This window comes from Oncorhynchus keta, chromosome 35 (genome assembly GCF_023373465.1).
Source record: "Oncorhynchus keta strain PuntledgeMale-10-30-2019 chromosome 35, Oket_V2, whole genome shotgun sequence".
NCBI lineage: Eukaryota > Metazoa > Chordata > Actinopteri > Salmoniformes > Salmonidae > Oncorhynchus > Oncorhynchus keta.
The window spans coordinates 63,542,505-63,560,992 of NC_068455.1; the positions used below are offsets into that span (position 1 = coordinate 63,542,505).

Sequence of the window (18,488 nt, forward strand, 5' to 3'; positions counted from 1 at the left end):
TACGTTATATACTGTAACATGATGCAAGGGACTACCTGACTCCACATAAATGAGAAAACATTGACCTTTACATTGTGAGCACTGTGTGAAGAGACCATTGGTGCACTAAGGGGCATGAACAGTACTCTGGCCCTGAGAGGGAAAGTAGAGTGCAGTGTGTTGCTGCAGGTCAGTCTTCCGGTGTTAAAGGTCTATGAAAGGTTAGTTTCCAATATTGGAAAGTCACTGGAACACCCTCCACTATGACCACAGAGGTGTGTGAACAGAATGCATGAGTTCAAATTATTAAAATATATTTGGTTTAACAGTTGAAAATGATTTATTTATTTTTCTTGACAAATGCAAATCAAATGTAAAATAAGTTTGACAGAGAAACGATGCATGAAATGATGCATACTTTGTATTACATTAATTAACAAAAGCATTAACAACAACCTTTTTCCGCATATCCATTCATAGAAATAGCTAATGAAGCTAGAGCTAGTTAAAGAGCTAACTAGTATGAAGGGGAAAGTATTTCATTCATCCAGTACTACCCTGATCTGTTTTACCTGTATTTGTGCTTGTCGCCACCCCCCTCCAGATGTCGCCCATCTTCCCCGTTATCCCCTGTGTATTTATACCTGTGTTCTCTGTTTATCTATTGCCAGTTCGTTTTGTTCATGAAACCTACCAGCATTTGTTTCCCTGCTCCTGTCTATTTATTGCTCCTGTGTCCTAGTCCTTCCCGGTTTTGACCTTTCTGCCTGCCCTGACCCTGACCCTGAGCCTGCCTGCCATTCTATACCTTGCCCTACCTCACTGGATTATTGACCCCTGCCTGCCCTGACCCTGAGACTATATTGACCCCTGCCATTCTGAACCTGTTGCACCTTTTCTGGATTACTGACCCCTGTCTGCCTTTGACCTGTCGTTTTGCCTGCCCCTCTATTAGAAATAAACTTTTGTTTCTTCGACACTGTCTGCATCTGGGTCATACCTGAAACATGATACTACTGTCTAATTCCAGAATACATGACCACTGTCTCTTCCTCCATGTTTCCTCTCTGTCTTCTAGACCTGTTCTTCTTGTTGCTCAGAGGCAGAGCTACGTAATGGAGACTGTCTACATCTTGGCTCTGTGAAGAACAAAATTGTTTTGTTGATATTAAGTGTATTACATTTTGCACAATTTGGTAAAGCAAGCCAAGTCTAATAATGTGTATTTGTATAAGACATGCAACGTAAAAACATTTTTCCTCTTACCCCTGCATCTGACCGGGAAATTGTAGGACCTCTTGTCTGAGAGACCAGTTCTGAGAAAAAATACACAAAACACTATAGATACTGCCACGTCTTCATGTTTTTCTACATATAGAGATGGTGACATCAACGAAAAGCCACTTTTAATCACTTACCACTGCACTGCAGACATGTTGTCTTCTTCATCTTGTAAATCATGCAGGCAAGGAGAATGATCAAGATAAACGCAAAGGCCAATGCTACAGCCAGGCAGTATACAAAGAGAAGAGGGTCTACACTCCCGCCTGCTGAAATTTGAGAAAAAATAGAAGAAACTCAGAATAGCAACCATATGTATAGGAGATATGAACAACAATGAAAGCTGTTTAACCTACCCTCAATATCCAGCTTGGTCCCGTTCCCAAACAGTATCTCCCCACATGAGGCCACAGCACAATAGTAAGTCCCAGAATCAGAGAGGCTGAGGTTCCTCTTGGGGAGGTTGTAGACACAGCTCTGTGTAGGAGACACAGCTTCAAGGCTCTTTTCACACTGATCACTCCTTTCTCCATGGGTGTAAATGATTCCTGGATGGGATTCTCCTGAGCCATGTCTGAACCAATAGACACTGTGTTCTCCTGCACAGGTCTCAGTGTGTATTGTACAGTTCAGAGTCACAGAGTTTCCTGGCTGGACTGACTCAGACACAGGCTGATGTATAAAAGGCATATTTCTGGAACCTGAATCCGACAAGAAGGCCAATAAACCAATTTAATCTCTCTGGAACATCTCTGTAGCAAGTGTTGTAAATTAAAAAGTATTAAATCTAGATTTAGTTTAATTAAGAGAATACATAATATTTACACTATATATCTGTAAATTCAAATGTACAAAACAATGTATCGTAATAATAACTTTCTCTTTACCTTTTATGATGAGAATGAATCCGTGTCCAAACTCCACCTTGTATCCATAAGCACTTCCACAGTAGTATGTGCCTGAATCAGAGAGTTCCACGTCTGCGATCATTAGATTATATTTCCCTTGGCCACCTTCCATTGAGAAGCGAGGGTTATTCTTAAACTCATGGTAAAATGTTGCATTCCTGTCATACTTATAGATGGTTGAGATGAGCTGAGGAATATTTCCAAATGTTTGCTTGTACCAGGAGAACATTATTCCCATGTAGCCTGCATTGAAGCAATGCAAAACCACTGTGTCTCCAACGTTGCTTGAAATGAGACCAATCTCCTGACTGATGGATGAGGATTCAGTCCCAGCTACTCCATGAACTAGAGAACATAAAAATATATTAGCTGTTACATACCTTAAATACAACTTTGGATGGTCAAAGTGTCTGTAAAAAATAATGGGATACCTTGTGTCTTCAAATCAAGAAATATAAAATATTGACTTACCCATCTCTACAAGAAGTGGAAATATCAGACACAGTGCGATCATCTTTAAAGTTGTCAGCTCATCACAACTTGGGTCTTGTGTGGAAAGAGTCCACCCATGTAGACAACACTTCAACAATAGAGTTACAGGTGATTGGTCGAATTGGACCGCATCATATTTGTTAACGACTCATTCAGGCACGATTGTTGTCTTTACATGTATATTGTACAGTTCAGAGTCACAGAATTGTCCTACAGGTAGAATCTCAAATTTTTATACAAATTGAGCACACATTTTTAAAGTATGGTTTGCCATATTCTTTATCACTACATCTACTGCTGTCTATGAGACTCAAATGTGACCTTTTTGGACCATGCATGCTATGACACTGTCATCCACTAGGGCTTCTATCACCACACAGTCACTTCACTTCACCTCACCAAAAACATCTACGAAAAGCATAACATAGCAAATACGATACAGTATTCTTTTAGTGATCTCTCATTCAGGATGTACACTCAGTAGAATAGATGGATAGTATGCCCTCCCATGATATTGTTATTGAGTAAGTCCATGGTTCTAGTGGCCTAACATCACACTTAAAATCAGGGATTGTGTTTGATTGAGAATACTGTACTGATCACTACATCAAATTACATAATACATAGCTCACAGTTGACTTGGTATAGATAAACTGCCTCGTCAAAATAGTTGGTTTATTGTTGCAAAAATTGTCAATTTGAATTGGAAGTAGTATGACCTATAGTATGAGAGAACTAAGAGTTCTGAGAAATCTGGCTGAAAACCACATAAATAGAGAAACAGAGGGAGAGAGAGACTGAGAGAGAGACATAGAGAGACACTTAGTGAGAAAGAGAGAGGGAGAGAGAGTGAAAGGAGTAGAGAGACATAGAGAGACACTTAGTGAGAAACAGAGGGAGAGAGAGTGAAAGGAGTAGAGAGACATAGAGAGACACATAGTGAGAAAGAGAGAGGGAGAGAGAGTGAAAGGTGTAGAGAGACATAGAGAGACACTTAGTGATAAAGAGAAAGGGAGAGAGAGTGAAAGGAGTAGAGAGACATAGAGAGACACATAGTGAGAAAGAGAGAGGGAGAGAGAGTGAAAGGAGTAGAGAGACAAAGGTATTGTGTGCCTGAGGCCAGCAGGCCCTAACAAAGCATAGAGACATCCTCATCTTGTGTTCATCACAGACCACAGAGTAACTGTAAATCAGTTGCTTGGTGTGTGAGGGTGTATAAGTGGCATGAGAAGAGAAAACAATTTTCAACACGACAACATCAAGATGCCTGAGTATGAACTAAATAAATACATTCAACTTCCTTTGTCTTGATTATTGTTGAAAGCTTTATTCATCTGATCACAAGCAAGTCGATATGAAATGGCAGAGAAGCAAAGCATTTCTTGTATTAGTTGTTACAGTTAAAATAACAAAACTAATACAGTTAAATAAGAGCTCATGAATTTTAATTGACGTCTGTTTTATTGTTCTACAGTCTGATCCCAGAGTAGACCGTCTCTTCCTCCATGTTGCTTCTCTGTCTTCTAGACCTGTTCTTCTTGTTGCTCAGATTCAGAGCTACATAATGGAGACTGTCTGCATCGTGGGCCTGTGAATAACAATGATAAAATGGAGGAGAATATTACTAACTATATGTTATTATTAATTTTAACTGAAACCATTTTTAAGCAATTCTACTTACCCGAGTATCCAAAGACGAGACTGGCTGCACCTCTTGTTTGAGAGATATAACCCCTCACTACTGATACATCTGTAGATGGTGATATCAAAGAAGAGCAACTTCTAAGAATAAGTCACATACCTCTGCACTGCAGACATGCTCTCTTGTTCATATTGTAAATGAAGCAGGTCAGGAAAATGATCAGGATTAGAGAGAGAGCCAATGCTACTCCTATGCAGTACACCAACAGTAGAGAGTCTGCTCCATTGTCTGTGAAAATAAATATGGGGGTATAAGTATAGTAACTATATAGATGATTGCATGTTTTCTTATGTGATTTAAATAAGTAGTACTGTGTACAGTTTTACATAGTTGATTATTCAATAGATATAAACAAAACTGTAAGATGTAATACCTACCCTTGATCTCCAGCTTGTTCCAGTTTCCAGACAGCATCTCCACATGAGGCCACAGCACAGTAGTAAGTCCCAGCATCAATAGTATGTAGCTGAGTCCCCTGACTCTGTCTTGGAGATGGTCAGGTCACAGCTGTCAACTCCTCTCTTCACACTCAGATGTTTAGTTTCCAGGGAAGATAAAGTTGTTGTATAAAAACTATCTTGATTGGTTTGAAGTGATGATGCCATGAGTAAAGGCATTTGTCCAACAGCCTGATTGAACCAATCAACATAGGTCATCAACCTAGATGGACAAAAGAAAGGGAGAGTCACACTACCTCCCAGATGAGTTACTATCATCATATCTGGTTGTCCATAGTAAATGCACAAACTGTAAAATACAAAAAAAGAAAATGGATCAGAGATATAGATTCAAAAACATATATACCCATCACAGGCAGTTGAAGTTGACACAATGTAAAGTTGTTATGCTTCCAACTTTAACATATACTATAGACAACGGGCTGACTGGGACTGTGTCACAGATATAAACTTGATCTAGACACAAAAAAAAACATTACTTATTCAAATATATTTGCCATTATACAAAATACAACCATTCCAGTGTTGGATATAGATACCCCAAAGTGTCTGTGAATAATACAAAAATACCTCTTGTATTTTTTTAGGAAGCACATTAACAGAAATATTAAGGTTTAACTCACCCATTTGTTTGAGAAATAGAAATATCATACACAGTGACATCATCTTTGAAGAGATTATTGCGTGTGGAAAGGGTCTACCCATTTGAACAACACTTCGACAATGGAGTAAAAGGTGATTTGATCTACTGGTAGGCATGGGGTGTTTCTCAATATGCATACTCCGTGCTCCACACTCTCATGCTCCAAGTGGATTCTCCTAGGACGTTCTCTTGAGTATGTTCTTGTGAGGACGAGAGTGGGGAGAATGCATAAAACATTACATTTGAGAAGCACTCGCACTCCACCTACTGTATTACCACACACTGCACCTCCCCATTCACTTCACTGAACCTTCTTCCAGCCATGATAACAGCAACAATAGACGAAACAAGACCTACACAAAGCAAACGTTTTCCTTAATGATTATAAGCTCCATGTGTGAATCGTAATAATCTATCTTGCCACATAGTTAAACAGGCAAAAATCACCTAAAACTAATATTATACAAGGTAGATGTACATTTTTCATGGGTAGCTACCAATTCTTTGTGGCTAGCTAGCTATCCAGTTAGCCCTATTGAATTAGTATGGACTTGGGACTTACCCATTCACTAAACCATCTTCCAGCCAGGACAATGGCAGTAGAGAGGAAACAAGATATACACAAAGCAAACATTTTACTTTATAACTATCAGTTACTGTACCTATTTGTAAATCATAATAATGTAGCTAACCAGATATTTTAACAGGCAAAAATTACCTTAAAAACTTGTTAAGCCGATGGGTTCCGCTACAGGAACTCCACCCCCCCGTTCAGCTGAAAAGGTGGCGCAGGGAATGCAACAATATTATTTAGAAATATTTAACCTCCACATATTAACAAGCCCAATACCTCAAATGAAAGATAAACACCTTGTTCATCTACCCAGCGTGTCAGATTTTTTAAATGTTTTACGGCGAAAACACAACATATATTTATTTTAGACCACCACCAAACCAAAGAAAAAACGTAGCCATTTTTTCCAGCAAAAGATAAAAATCCCAAAAGCAGGATTTAAAAAAAAATCAATCACTAACCTCTTGAAAATCTTCATCAGATGACAGTCATATGACATGTTACACAGTACGTTTATGTTTTGTTCGATTATATGCATTTTATATCCATAAATCTCGGTTTACATTGACGCCATGTTCAGAAAATCCTCATCATAAACTTTGACTAAAGATACATGTTCTACGTATAATTAAAGATACACTGGTTCTTAATGCAACCGCTGTGTCACATTTTTTTAACGTTACGGAAAAAGCCTAACATTGCAATAATCTGAGACGGCGCTTAGACGTAAAAATATTTCTCCACCATGTTGGAGTCAACAGAAATACAAAATTACAACATAAATATTCCCTTAACTTTGATGATCTTTCATCAGAATGTAGTGCAAGGAGTCCTAGTTCAACAATAAATTGTTTTGTTTCATAATGTTCAATTCTAGTGTCCAAGTAGCAGCATTTGCTACCACTTTCAGCTCAAGTGCCCAAAAAATGACTTCTGGTCCAGGATAACTTTGCATCAAAACTTCCAAATGACATATTACAGGTCGAAGAAACTGGTCAAACTAAGTGCAGAATCAATCTTCAGGATGTAATAATCATATATATCCAATAGCATTCCAACCGGATCATTCGTTTTCATCTGGGGCTGATTGGAACAGCCGAAGCACTCAAAGGCAAACGCGCCTCAACAAAATGGCATCCTTTTGCGACACCAAATACTTTCCTTCCCATTAGGTCAAACTTCACAGCAAATGCTCCATTACACTTTCTACTGAATGAGGACATCTAGTGGAAGACGTAGGAAGTGTTTCCAGATCCATAACTTGTTGGGAAGGGAGGGTGTGATGACGTCAAAGTTGCCCCAACTTTCAGGATTTCAAAACTTGTTTGGAAGATTGCCTGCCCTGTGAGTTATACTCACAGACATAATTCAAACAGTTTTAGAAATGTCAGAGTGTTTTTTATCCAATATTAATAATAATATGCATATATTAGCAATTTAGGACAGATTTTGATGCAGTTCGCTATGGGCACGCAATTCATCAAAAGTGGAAATACTGCCCCCTATCTCTAACTGGTTTTAAACAACAGTATACAAGGCAAATTGACATTAGAGAGAGACATAAAGCGAGCCATAAAACAATCACAGGTGTTGATTGGGAGAGCTACCTAAGACAACAACGGTTAAGACAACAACAGCTAATCAGCTAACAGCAGCAGGTAAAATGGCGGTGAATGTGCAGAGTGGGTCAGTTAACTACACAAAGGGCCTGAGTTTGAGGCTGGGGCCGACAGATAAACAAAATAAACAAAAATGGAGTACCATGATTAACTTCTTGCGTCGAGCCATCCCGGATCCGGGATCGTGACTACAGCCTCAAGTCCATTACCATAACACAACGTTAACTATTTATGAAAATCGCAAATGAAATGAAATCAATATGCTAGCTCTCAAGCTTAGCCTTTTGTTAACAACACTGTCATCTCAGATTTTCAAAAATATGCTTCTCAACCATAGCAAAACAAGCATTTGTGTAACAGTATTGATAGCAGTCGCAGGCTAGCGTAGCATTTAGCGTTAGCATTCAGCAGGCAACATTTTCACAAAAACCAGAAAAGCATTCAAATAAAATAATTTACCTTTGAAGAACTTCGGATGTTTTCAATGAGGAGACTCTCAGTTAGATAGCAAATGTTCCGTTTTTTTGCCAGTTTTTTGTGCAGGAGAAATCGCTCCGTTTTCTGCGTCATGTTTGGTTACCAAAAAAAAACGAAAATTCAGTCATCATAACGCCAAAACCTTTTTCCAAATTAACTCCATAATATCGACTGAAACATGGTAAACGTTGTTTAGAATCAATCCTCAAGGTGTTTTTCACATATCTCTTCATGATATATCGTTCGTGGAAGTCTCCTCTCTCCTCTCAATCACTGGATGACTGCGTGCAGCTTGTAGATTATGCAGCAATTTCAACAAAGGACACCGGGCGGACACCTGGTAAATGTAGTCTCTTATGGCCAATCTTCCAATGATATGCCTACAAATACGTCACAATGCTGCAGACACCTTGGAGAAACGATAGAAAGGGCAGGATCATTCCTGGCGCATTCACAGCCATATAAGGAGACATTGGCAAACAGAGCCTCAAAAATCCTGCTAATTTCCTGTTTGAAGTTTCATCTTGGTTTCGCCTGTAGCATCAGTTCTGGGGCACTCACAGATAATATCTTTGCAGTTTTGGAAACGTCAGAGTGTTTTCTTTCCAAAGCTGTCAATTATATGCATAGTCGAGCATCTTTTTGTGACAAAATATTGCGCTTAAAACGGGCACGTTTTTTTTATCCAATAATGAAATAGCGCCCCCATAGGTTGAAGAGGTTAATGAACAGTCCAGCAGGCATCAGCTATGTAGTCAAGTGATCATAGGTTCCAGTGAACAGCAATAGATGAAACAGGGAAGCCGCTAGGTAGTCGTTAATAATACAATAGCAAGCGGGAAACATGGCGTTCAAAAAAAGTTAGCAGGCCGGGGCTAGTAGAAGTGTCTGCTCTGACGTCCGGCAAAGGCCGTTTGATGGCACAACGGACGGAATTATGTCGGCAGATCAGTCGTGATGTAATGGCGGGGCACCGTGTCGACAAAGGGTCCAAGCCAGTTGGCAAAAGCGGTATTGTACCTGGAGTAATTGTGTTTGCTAGCCGGGAGATGCGCTGGCTCTCGGCTAACTGGTGCTAGCTTCGGGACAAGGGCGTTCCAGAGCTTATGGCAAGAATCCGGTGGTGTAGTGGATTCTAGTCGTGTTAGTGAAGAGTGCAGGAGGCATCAGCTGTGTAGCCGAGTGATCGTAGGGTCCACTGAGCAGGCCGGGAGATGGGTTTGGCTCAAGGCTAGCTTCAGGGTTGGGCCACTCGGTGGTAGCTCGCTAGCTGTGACAATCAGGAGTAATTGTCCAGGGCTTACGGCAGGAATCCGGTGTTGCAGTGGAGAAAAACAGTTTGATATGCACAGGGTTGATAACGCGCTGTGCAGACTGGCATGCTGTCAAGTATTATCCATGCTAAAAGCATCTGGTGTCTGTGCTAAAGGTAAAGGCCGTTAGCAATGGCTAACAGTTACTAAATAGCTAGTAGCTGATTAGCTGTTTAGTTTCTGATTGAGGTTCTGGCAAAAATGTCCAAAAATAGCAGATCTGTTCACATTTTGTGATACGGGTTGCCGAAAGGTATATTTAGACAAAAAATACAACATTTGCACGGGAGAACGACAAACAACGTCTGCACTGCTACGCCATCTTGGTGTAGTGTAATATCGGTCCCATGACTTGAATATGATTTGTGCCACGAATACTAAAACCTTAGCATTTGGAAACAGTGCCAAGTAAGTTAAACCAAAGCATAGATTGCTGTCATACCTTCTCCATAGACTGCTTATAGGGTAAGGAAACACATTTGTAATTTCAGGGGCGCAACTTTCACAGAGGAAAGATTCTCCTGGCTGGACTGACTCAGACACAGAATGTTTGTCCAACAGTTTTGCTTGATCCTGAAATAAAAAGTTAGATTAGAACTTTAGATGATGGATTAGCACATTTAAACAATTAACATAATTAGCCATATTTTACAATATTACTGTTAATAAAACAATAGCCAGAATGAGAAATATCCCATTTTTGAATTTCATCACATTAACATTCATTGCCCCATAGAAATATGTAGTGGAGACAGATCGCTGAGTGTTGGAGATATGTAGATGATAAAATCCATTTCCACTTTGCACTGTGAACTGAGGGTTATCCATAAACTCATTGTGAAATGTTGATCCACCATCATATCTGTTAATTGTTATAAATACAAGTTGAGGATTCTTTCCTACAGTTATCTTGTACCATCAGATAAGACTTTCTGTCCGGATAGATGTGTTGCAGAGTCACATTGTCTCCAAGATGAACGTGCAGAAGAGGATAACTCAGACAACATGAACATTTACTTACTTTGATTACATTAACCCTAAGTCCTGGTTGGGTGTTGTGTACATTGTTTGGTTTCCCTGAGTGTGTGAATCAAACATAGTTAAGCATTGATTCAGGAGTATGAAATATTAGAATCATTGGTTTACCAATAGTACTTTAAATTGTTAAACTGGAATGTTAACAAGGACTAGACACAACATGAACATCCTTCAACTTCTTCTCTCTGGTCTGGTGTAACAGAGATGAGGGTCAAGGGTCAAAGTGAAGTGACAACATCAGCAGAAATGTGTTTCTACATGCACCACAGGAGTTACAAAATTTAGGTTGGTTGTTTGAAGAGGAAGTGATTTTGAAAAAATGTCCCACCTTACATACAGATACAGTATGTGGCTGATTATGCCACTAAGGCACTTCCATGTCCTCAGGTCAATTTTGGGGATTTTATACAAATAAAACAAATACAAATATTTGTATTTTAAGTTCACACTGGAATCACCCGATACTTTTTTAAACACCTCTCTATCAAGTATTTTAGCTATTTTAAATGCATTTTATACCTCAATTTCACTATTTTGCCCTTGTCCCTGACCCAGACTTTTAAGCTTCTTCTATGTTTTTCTATGAGAAAATATTAATAATTACGCATTATATAATGTTAGGTACTACAGAAAGAATAAATTAAATATATTTCAATATTTATTGTGCGTATGCCCTTTATATTGTTTTTTACACAAAATATACCTGTCCTGGTGTCATTTCCACCACTGAGGACAAATTCCTCATTAATACAGTTTTTTCAAGAGAATGTTAATCTAGTTACCATGGCCACATATTGTGACACTGAAGCACATGGCTGCAGTGGACAGTTGTTCCAGATGTGATGTCCTGAAGTTTAAGAAAAGTCAAGGTAAATATTGCTTGTGTAGAGAACTTTCTAATTGTCAGACATTTCCAAACAGGCTATAATTTCTTTAATTTGTGGTAGAACTTTTGACTTTTTTTTATTTTATGTATTTAAGGTAAACAATTTGCTAGCTGTAATACTAATCAAAGCATGCTAAGCTGTCTGTCAATTTTCTCCAGAAACTGTAGCAATGTCATTTCCATCACAGTCATTTCCATCACAAACTTTCAAATCAAATCAAATCAAATGTGTGGAGGAAATTACAAAGTGGTGGAAATGACACAAATCCATTATCTTATTCGTTTTTACTTAACTTTTTTAAATATTCTTTTTACTTTAGGCTTATTTAATCATGTTTAAAATTAATTGAATCTAGAAAATGCTCCAAGGTGTGCACAAATTAAAAACTAAGTAGTATGTCTTTATTTTTAGAAGATGCCACATAAAACAACACAGAGGTCACAAACACATAGAAACAACATTTTTAAAAATCATATATGATACCAGGAACATCTGCAAAAAGACAGGGAGAGATACTGGAAGAAAAAAATAGAAGGGAGAAGTGAAAGAACAAAGAAACAAGAAATTGTAATGTAACCAACGGAATAGAAGATAGACTTTAAAGAAAACAGTTGCAATGGAGACCTATCAGCCAACACACCACCTCAGTCACCAGATGACTTGCAGCCAGAACATGAGGCTAACATGCCTGCCCCTAACTTACCTACTACCCCTGATGCACACCCTGGTACCCCTTCCTCATCATCTGCAACATGAATGAGATGTTGAATACTTACTGGAAGGAAAAAGGTTGGTAGAGGCCGCTCAAAAGCATACAGAGATCTTAGTATGACAAATGTCAAACTTGATAATGCTTTAAGGAAAGTGAAAAACACAAAAAAAGGTATGATCGACTGATGAACAAAATGAAGAGACAAGATTCCCCAAAGACAAAGACAGAAAATCAAATGAAGGGAACTCCAAAGAACTTGAGAAGGACTTTCTTGTTTCGGAATGCCATCATTGCAGAGTTGAAACAAAAGTATTAAAAAATGTGCAGTGCCAAAGATAAACAAATGGCATCAAAAATTCTCAGAGGCAACATCCTGAGAAAGTATGGCCTGGTCAAAGCGCAAACAGAGAATTCGGATTTTCAGCAAAAGCATGAGGGCAAATGAAAACAGGCCATCAAGTCTTCAATACTCCAGGAAGAATCAGTATAACAGAATTAGCACAGCCACAGAAAAGAACATCACTAGATTCTATGAACGTGATGACAAAAGCAGAGCAACAACAGGGGAAAGGGACACACTAACGAGGAACAAGAAGAAAAAGCAGAAGTACTTCTTGAACGGCACAATTCAGAACCTTTATCAGAAGTTTAAGTTTCCTACTGTGAATTCTGCAAAATATGTCCTTTTTGGGTTGTCAAGCCAACAGTCCAGGATAGGGACACATGTCTCTGCAAAACCCACGCCAACCTCCAGTTCATGTCAGACAAACTTCAGCATCAAAGTGATCAACTGCAGCAACGTTGAGAACCTTAATAATGAGTCTTTGTGCTGTGAGAACCTTTCTTATGTATTTGTGCTGTGAGAACCTGAAGAAAGAGTGCATGTATAGAGAGTGCTCCAATTGCCATGCAAAATAGCTTAAAACATCTGACTTTGATGCTGGTGAGCAGACATGGTGGTTTGAGTGGAAAAACAAAGCTGAAGAGAGAGAGAAGAAAAACAAAGAGGGAAACATGGAGAAGTTCCCTGTACATTTGACAGTAAAAGAAAATGTATGTGGCACATTGCAAATTCTGTTGGAGGACTTCCCCAAAGGTTTGAAAGAGAAGTTGGGGAAACACGTGTACAATATTCGACACCAATACTCAACTGAGAGAATTAAGAGAATCTGGGGAAAAAGGAGAACATTGTGCATGTTGACTTTGCAGAGAACTACCTGTGTAAATACACCAGTGAAATTCAGGCAGTTCACTTTGGTGATTCTCACAAGCAGGTGACCCTCCACACCTGTGTTGGATATACCACAAATGAAACAGTTTCTCTTTGCTCACTGAGCTCTATGCGGCTTGACCCCTCTGTTATCTGGGACCATCTCTCAAAAACACTGGCCTACTTCCTTCAGCTCTGCCCATCAGCTACTGCTGTACACTTTGTGAGTGATGGGCCTACAACCCAGTATAGGTCTGAAATGTTTAATTAGCAATGGTTGTTGTTCAAAATGTTTGCAATAAAATATCGTTTTCATACAAAAAATGTTATGCATAGATGTCAATTCCACCACACCTTGTCATTTCCATCACAATCCATATTTTGAGGTAAATGAGTATATTATGTATAATTTACATACATTTATATGTTTTATATATGGAAATCATATGGTTGTTAATCTCATAAAAAGGTTGTATGGAAATATATTATTTTTCATGATAAATAAATGTTTTCAGCTTTCACCAAGGAAAGTTTATACATTCAGGCGTCATGTGGAATTATTAATAGTAGGAAAACCTTAAATCACTTTAAATAATATTCAATACAAGTTCACGTACAAATATAATTGAAATCCATTATAAATAAATTGTATGATATTTCATTTTCAACTAAAATGTATGTTTAATGACTTGATGGAAATGACATTTGTGTATGTGTCACGATCGCCGTAATGAGTGGCAATCGTGGCGCAGCGTGATTGAAGTTCCACATCTTTATTTCGGTGGAACTTTAAACATAAACAATAAACCAACAACGAAACGTGAAGAAGTGGTGCACATCCTCAAACACAAAACAATATCCCACAAACACAGGTGGGAAAAATGGCTACCTATATATGATTCCCAATTAGAGGCAACGATTACCAGCTGCCTCTAATTGGGTACCATAAAAAAACACCAACATAGAAAATTTGCACTAGAACACCCCTTTGTCACGCCCTGACTTACTACACCATAGAGAAACAAGGGCTCTCTATGGTCAGGGCGTGACAGTATGGCTGTCTGGGAAAATTGACAAAAATATATAAATTCCTGAATAGTACAATCGCAGCCATTATCAGATATAGTTTCTAGACAAACAAAGACAAGTACAATACAGGTAAAATGGTGTTTGAATAAGTTTTAATTTCTCAAAGTTTGCACGGCCAAAGTGCCCGAAGTTGCATAATCACCCGTGTATTCATCGATGAATCACTGATGCCTCTCTCTAAAAATGCATACTCTATCAAGAAGGTGTATCTTCAAATGGTATGAAGTCAGAGTTACTGGTATGTATTTTTTCAACATTTGAGTTGGTTTCTGAGACTAGTAGCACATACAGTGCCTATAGAAAGTCCACACTAACATTGGGTTTCTTCACATTTCACTGTGATACAAAGTGGGATTCAAATGGATTTAATTGCCATTTTTTTGTCAACGATTTACACAAAACACTCATGTCAAATTGGAAGAAATTCAAACATAAGATTAATGGTAAGAATTGGGCAAGTCATTAAACATATGAAATAAAATCATGTTTATTGAACCATCACACACATATAGGCAGGTTACAGTGTTCCATGTTACAACTATTATCATCAAAGGGAGGAGTTCAGACATTTACAAAATCATTATATACATTTTGTTGTACACTTCTACAAAAACAAATGTGTCCAGTCAGTCAACCTCAGCCTCTGTTGGTGAGGATTTGAGACTTCTGAAACCATCCTAGTATCAGCTTTCACACTTGCTGGACACTTATGCTCTGCATCTGAGCGATTCTATGTCATTATTATGAGAATATTCCAATGCAGTGACTGTCTCTACAGCTATTACATTTTATAGCAAATGAGGAATGTACAAAACAGCAAAGTCACACAGACACAGTCAAGCTCAAAGTGGAGGTCAGTAGGGCTCAACTTAAATAATGATGCTGATTGGAGGACTGTCACATCCTGACTTGATGACTAACACCAGAATAGATGGTTTCTTCCTCTTTCTGTTCTCTCCTCTGTCTCCTGGGCTTCTTGTCAGTGAACTTCACGGCAGTGTAGTTCAGGCCATCATCGTCACCGTGGAGCTGTGGGGATGAAACAGACTCACTCAGTTCAGACTCTGGGTCAAATCTAATGCTGTACTCTTATGCTTATCCAGACGCACTCTTGATACAGTGGAACTGATCCTGCTAACCTGTTGGTCTGTGGTGTTGGAATGAGGATTCCCATAGAGGCTTTGCTGAAAAGGGGTCCCCGCTAAAAGGCAAAGGTCAAAATATTCAAAATATTCTAAACCTTTTCTTGTTTACTAATAAAAATACATACTACTGTGAAAGTCATATTGTCTGCTTCAAAATGAAGTAGGCCAGAGAGGTAAGTGGTAAAAGAAGGGCGAGCATTCCCCCTACTTTATGATCTATAACTATTATTACTATTACTGTTAGTATGAAGACATTTACTGTACCTGCACAGTGTTCACATTGTGACCTCTTCATTCTCACACAGAGGATAATGTTGACAATCACACTCACAATCACAGTAGTTGTCAGGCAAGATATAATGTTGAGGAAAAGAAGATTACTCTGATCGCTCAACAGGTCTGAAACTTAAAAAACAAGGCTTGATTATTTTCTATATTCATTTATTCCTCAATGCATTTGACATAAAAGTTAGTTATTAAAGTTATATCATTTGAAATCTATTATATTTCAAATCATTTGAGAGAAAAGTAGTGCTGTATTTTGGTTATGCACAACTTACCTTCAACATCCAGCTTGGTACCATTCCCAAACAGTATCTCCCCACATGAGGCCACAGCACAGTAGTAAGTCCCAGCATCAGAGAGGCTGAGGTTCCTCTTGGGGAGGTTGTAGACACAGCTCTGTGTAGGAGACCCAGCCTCAGGGCTCCTCTCACACTGATCACTCCTGTCTCCATTGTTGTAAATGATTCCTGGATGGGATTTTCCTGAGCCATGTCTGAACCAAAATACACTGTGCTCTCCTGCACAGGTCTCAGTGTGTATTGTACAGTTCAGAGTCACAGAGTCTCCTGGCTGAACTGACTCAGACACAGGCTGCTGGAGCACAGACATGTGGTTGGACCATGTGTCTAAAGAGAGTGAGTAAGATCATAGTTTGTACATTCTTTCCTGCTAGATTAATTATTTTAGCATTATATGAATGCACTTCAGTACCAAAATTTAAAAAAACACAAGTTACCTTTGACAATTAAAACAGTTCCTTCTCCAAATGTGGCTTCCCTCGCTAACAAATTAACACAGTAGTATGTAGCTGAGTCCCCTGACTCTGTCTTGGAGATGGTCAGGTTACAGCTGTCGACTCCTCTCTTCACACTCAAATGTTTAGTCTCAGTAAAGTCTTTGTTAAAGTTGTTGGAATAAAAACTAATTTGAGTGTGATAAAATGATGATGCCATGAGAAGAGGCTTCTGTCCAACAGTTTGCTTGAACCAAGAGACTTTGATCAAATGAGATTGACAAAAGCAATTGAGTGATACACTTTGTCCCAGTTGTGTAACTATCAACGGGTCTGGTTGGATTACATCCTTGTTAAGTACACAACCTGTGAAGCAAACAAACAAAATAAATCAGACAAAGGTATAGTACAGAATTATACATTATTATCATTATTCAGACTACATAGTCATTCAAATGGATGAAAAAAGACTGACATAAGTAAAAGGATCCAAAAATATCTAAAGAAACCGTATTAAAAAGGCTTACTTACCCAAATTGGCGTAAAACAAAAAGATTGTCCAATATATAATCATAATTTCCTTTCTGAACTGTATAGTGTGAGGGGTCTGACAACAGGGCACCTTTTATATGATGATACTCATTGGGTAATCATTATGAAGTAGGAGGAAACACTGAACTAAGTGATTTTATTGGCTGTCTGAACAGGCATTAAACATGTAATAAAATCTACAATGTAACATGTGACCTGTGTCATACCATAGTTAGAACAGCTGTTCAAATTATGTAATGTCAGAGTTACTGGTCTGTATTTTTTCATCATTTGAGTCGGTGGCTGAGACTACTGGTACATACAGTGGGGAGAACAAGTATTTGAAGCACTGCTGATTTTGCAGGTTTTCCTACTTACAAAGCATGTAGAGGTCTGTAATTTTTATCATAGGTACACCTTAACTGTGAGAGACAGAATCTTTAAAAAAAAAAAAATCATCACATTGTATCATTTTTAAGTAATTAATTTGCTTTTTATTACATGACATAAGTATTTGATCACCTACCAACCAGTAAGAATTCTGGCTCTCACAGACCTGTTAGTTTTTCTTTGAGAATCCTTCCTGTTCTCCACTCATTGCCTGTATTAACTGCACCTGTTTTAACTCGTTACCTGTATAAAAGACACCTGTCCACACACTCAATCAAACAGACTCCAACCTCTCCACAATGGCCAAGACCAGAGAGCTGTGTAAGGACATCAGGGGTAAAATTGTAAACCTGCAGAAGGCTGGGATGGGCTACAGGACAATAGGCAAGCAGCTTGGTGAGAAGGCAAAAACAATTATTAGAAAATGGAAGAAGTTCAAGATGATGGTCAATCACCCTCGGTCTGGGGCTCCATGCAAGATCTCACCTTGTGGGGTATCAATGATCACGAGGAAGGTGAGGGATCAGCCCAAAACTACATGGCAGAACCTGGTCAATGACCTGAAGAGAGCTGGGACCACAGTCTCAAAGAAAACCATTAGTAACACTCTAGGCCGTCATGTATTATAATCCTGCAAGGTCCCCCTGCTCAAGCCAGCGCATGTCCAGGCCCGTCTGAAGTTTGCCAATGACCATCTGGATGATCCAGAGGAGGAATGGGAGATGGTCATGTGGTCTGATGAGACAAAAATATAGCTTTTTGGTCTAAACCCCACTCACCGTGTTTGGAGGAAGAAGAAGGATGAGTACAACCCCAAGAACAACATCCCAACTGTGAAGCATGGAGATGGAAACATCATTCTTTGGGGATGCTTTTCTGCAAAGGGGACAGGACGACTGCACCGTATTGAGGGGAGGATGGATGGGGCCATGTATCGTGAGATCTTGGCCAACAACCTCCTTCCCTCAGTAAGAGCATTGAAGATGGGTCGTGGCTGGGTCTTCCAGCATGACAACGACCCG

The 18,488-nt window shown here is 38.9% G+C and overlaps 2 protein-coding genes and 1 long non-coding RNA gene across 4 annotated transcripts; all 3 read right to left on the reverse strand.

Annotated features, from left to right (window-relative positions):
• Window positions 1–308: 308 nt before the first annotated feature.
• On the reverse strand, window positions 309–2,961 carry LOC118368818 (uncharacterized). Of its 2 annotated transcripts, none has more exons than XM_035753246.2 (6): window positions 2,640–2,961; window positions 2,148–2,513; window positions 1,617–1,961; window positions 1,398–1,526; window positions 1,246–1,295; window positions 309–1,118 (listed from the first exon to the last, which is right to left on the reverse strand). In XM_035753246.2, the coding sequence occupies exons 1-6, from the start codon at window positions 2,680–2,682 to the stop codon at window positions 993–995; spliced, it is 1,059 nt and encodes a 352-aa protein (XP_035609139.1). In that variant the 5' UTR covers window positions 2,683–2,961; the 3' UTR covers window positions 309–992. The 2 variants fall into 2 exon arrangements, with proteins under 2 accessions (XP_035609139.1, XP_035609138.1); XM_035753245.2 differs by having other exon boundaries at window positions 1,398–1,529.
• A 1,048-nt stretch (window positions 2,962–4,009) lies between these two features.
• On the reverse strand, window positions 4,010–11,008 carry LOC118368821 (uncharacterized). The gene is made up of 6 exons (XR_008093240.1): window positions 6,182–11,008; window positions 6,026–6,041; window positions 5,167–5,663; window positions 4,740–5,022; window positions 4,462–4,590; window positions 4,010–4,248 (listed from the first exon to the last, which is right to left on the reverse strand). It is a non-coding gene; the product is annotated as an uncharacterized LOC118368821 (long non-coding RNA).
• A 3,877-nt stretch (window positions 11,009–14,885) lies between these two features.
• On the reverse strand, window positions 14,886–17,143 carry LOC118368812 (uncharacterized). The gene is made up of 6 exons (XM_035753239.1): window positions 17,077–17,143; window positions 16,549–16,911; window positions 16,088–16,438; window positions 15,792–15,932; window positions 15,522–15,583; window positions 14,886–15,411 (listed from the first exon to the last, which is right to left on the reverse strand). The coding sequence occupies exons 1-6, from the start codon at window positions 17,117–17,119 to the stop codon at window positions 15,280–15,282; spliced, it is 1,092 nt and encodes a 363-aa protein (XP_035609132.1). The 5' UTR covers window positions 17,120–17,143; the 3' UTR covers window positions 14,886–15,279.
• Between the last annotated feature and the right edge of the window lie 1,345 nt (window positions 17,144–18,488).

Coding starts and splice junctions, on each gene's coding strand:
- LOC118368818 (XM_035753245.2), bottom strand. CDS start 2,682: ATGATCGCACTGTGTCTGATATTTCCACTTCTTGTAGAGATGG. Junction 1,962..2,147: donor ATTCATTCTCATCATAAAAG/GTAAAGAGAAAG, acceptor TGTCGGATTCAG/GTTCCAGAAATATGCCTTTT. Junction 1,530..1,616: donor GACCAAGCTGGATATTGAGG/GTAGGTTAAACA, acceptor CTCAAATTTCAG/CAGGCGGGAGTGTAGACCCT.
- LOC118368812 (XM_035753239.1), bottom strand. CDS start 17,119: ATGATTATATATTGGACAATCTTTTTGTTTTACGCCAATTTGG. Junction 16,912..17,076: donor TTTGTTTTACGCCAATTTGG/GTAAGTAAGCCT, acceptor TTTGCTTCACAG/GTTGTGTACTTAACAAGGAT. Junction 15,412..15,521: donor CCAACACCACAGACCAACAG/GTTAGCAGGATC, acceptor TCATCCCCACAG/CTCCACGGTGACGATGATGG.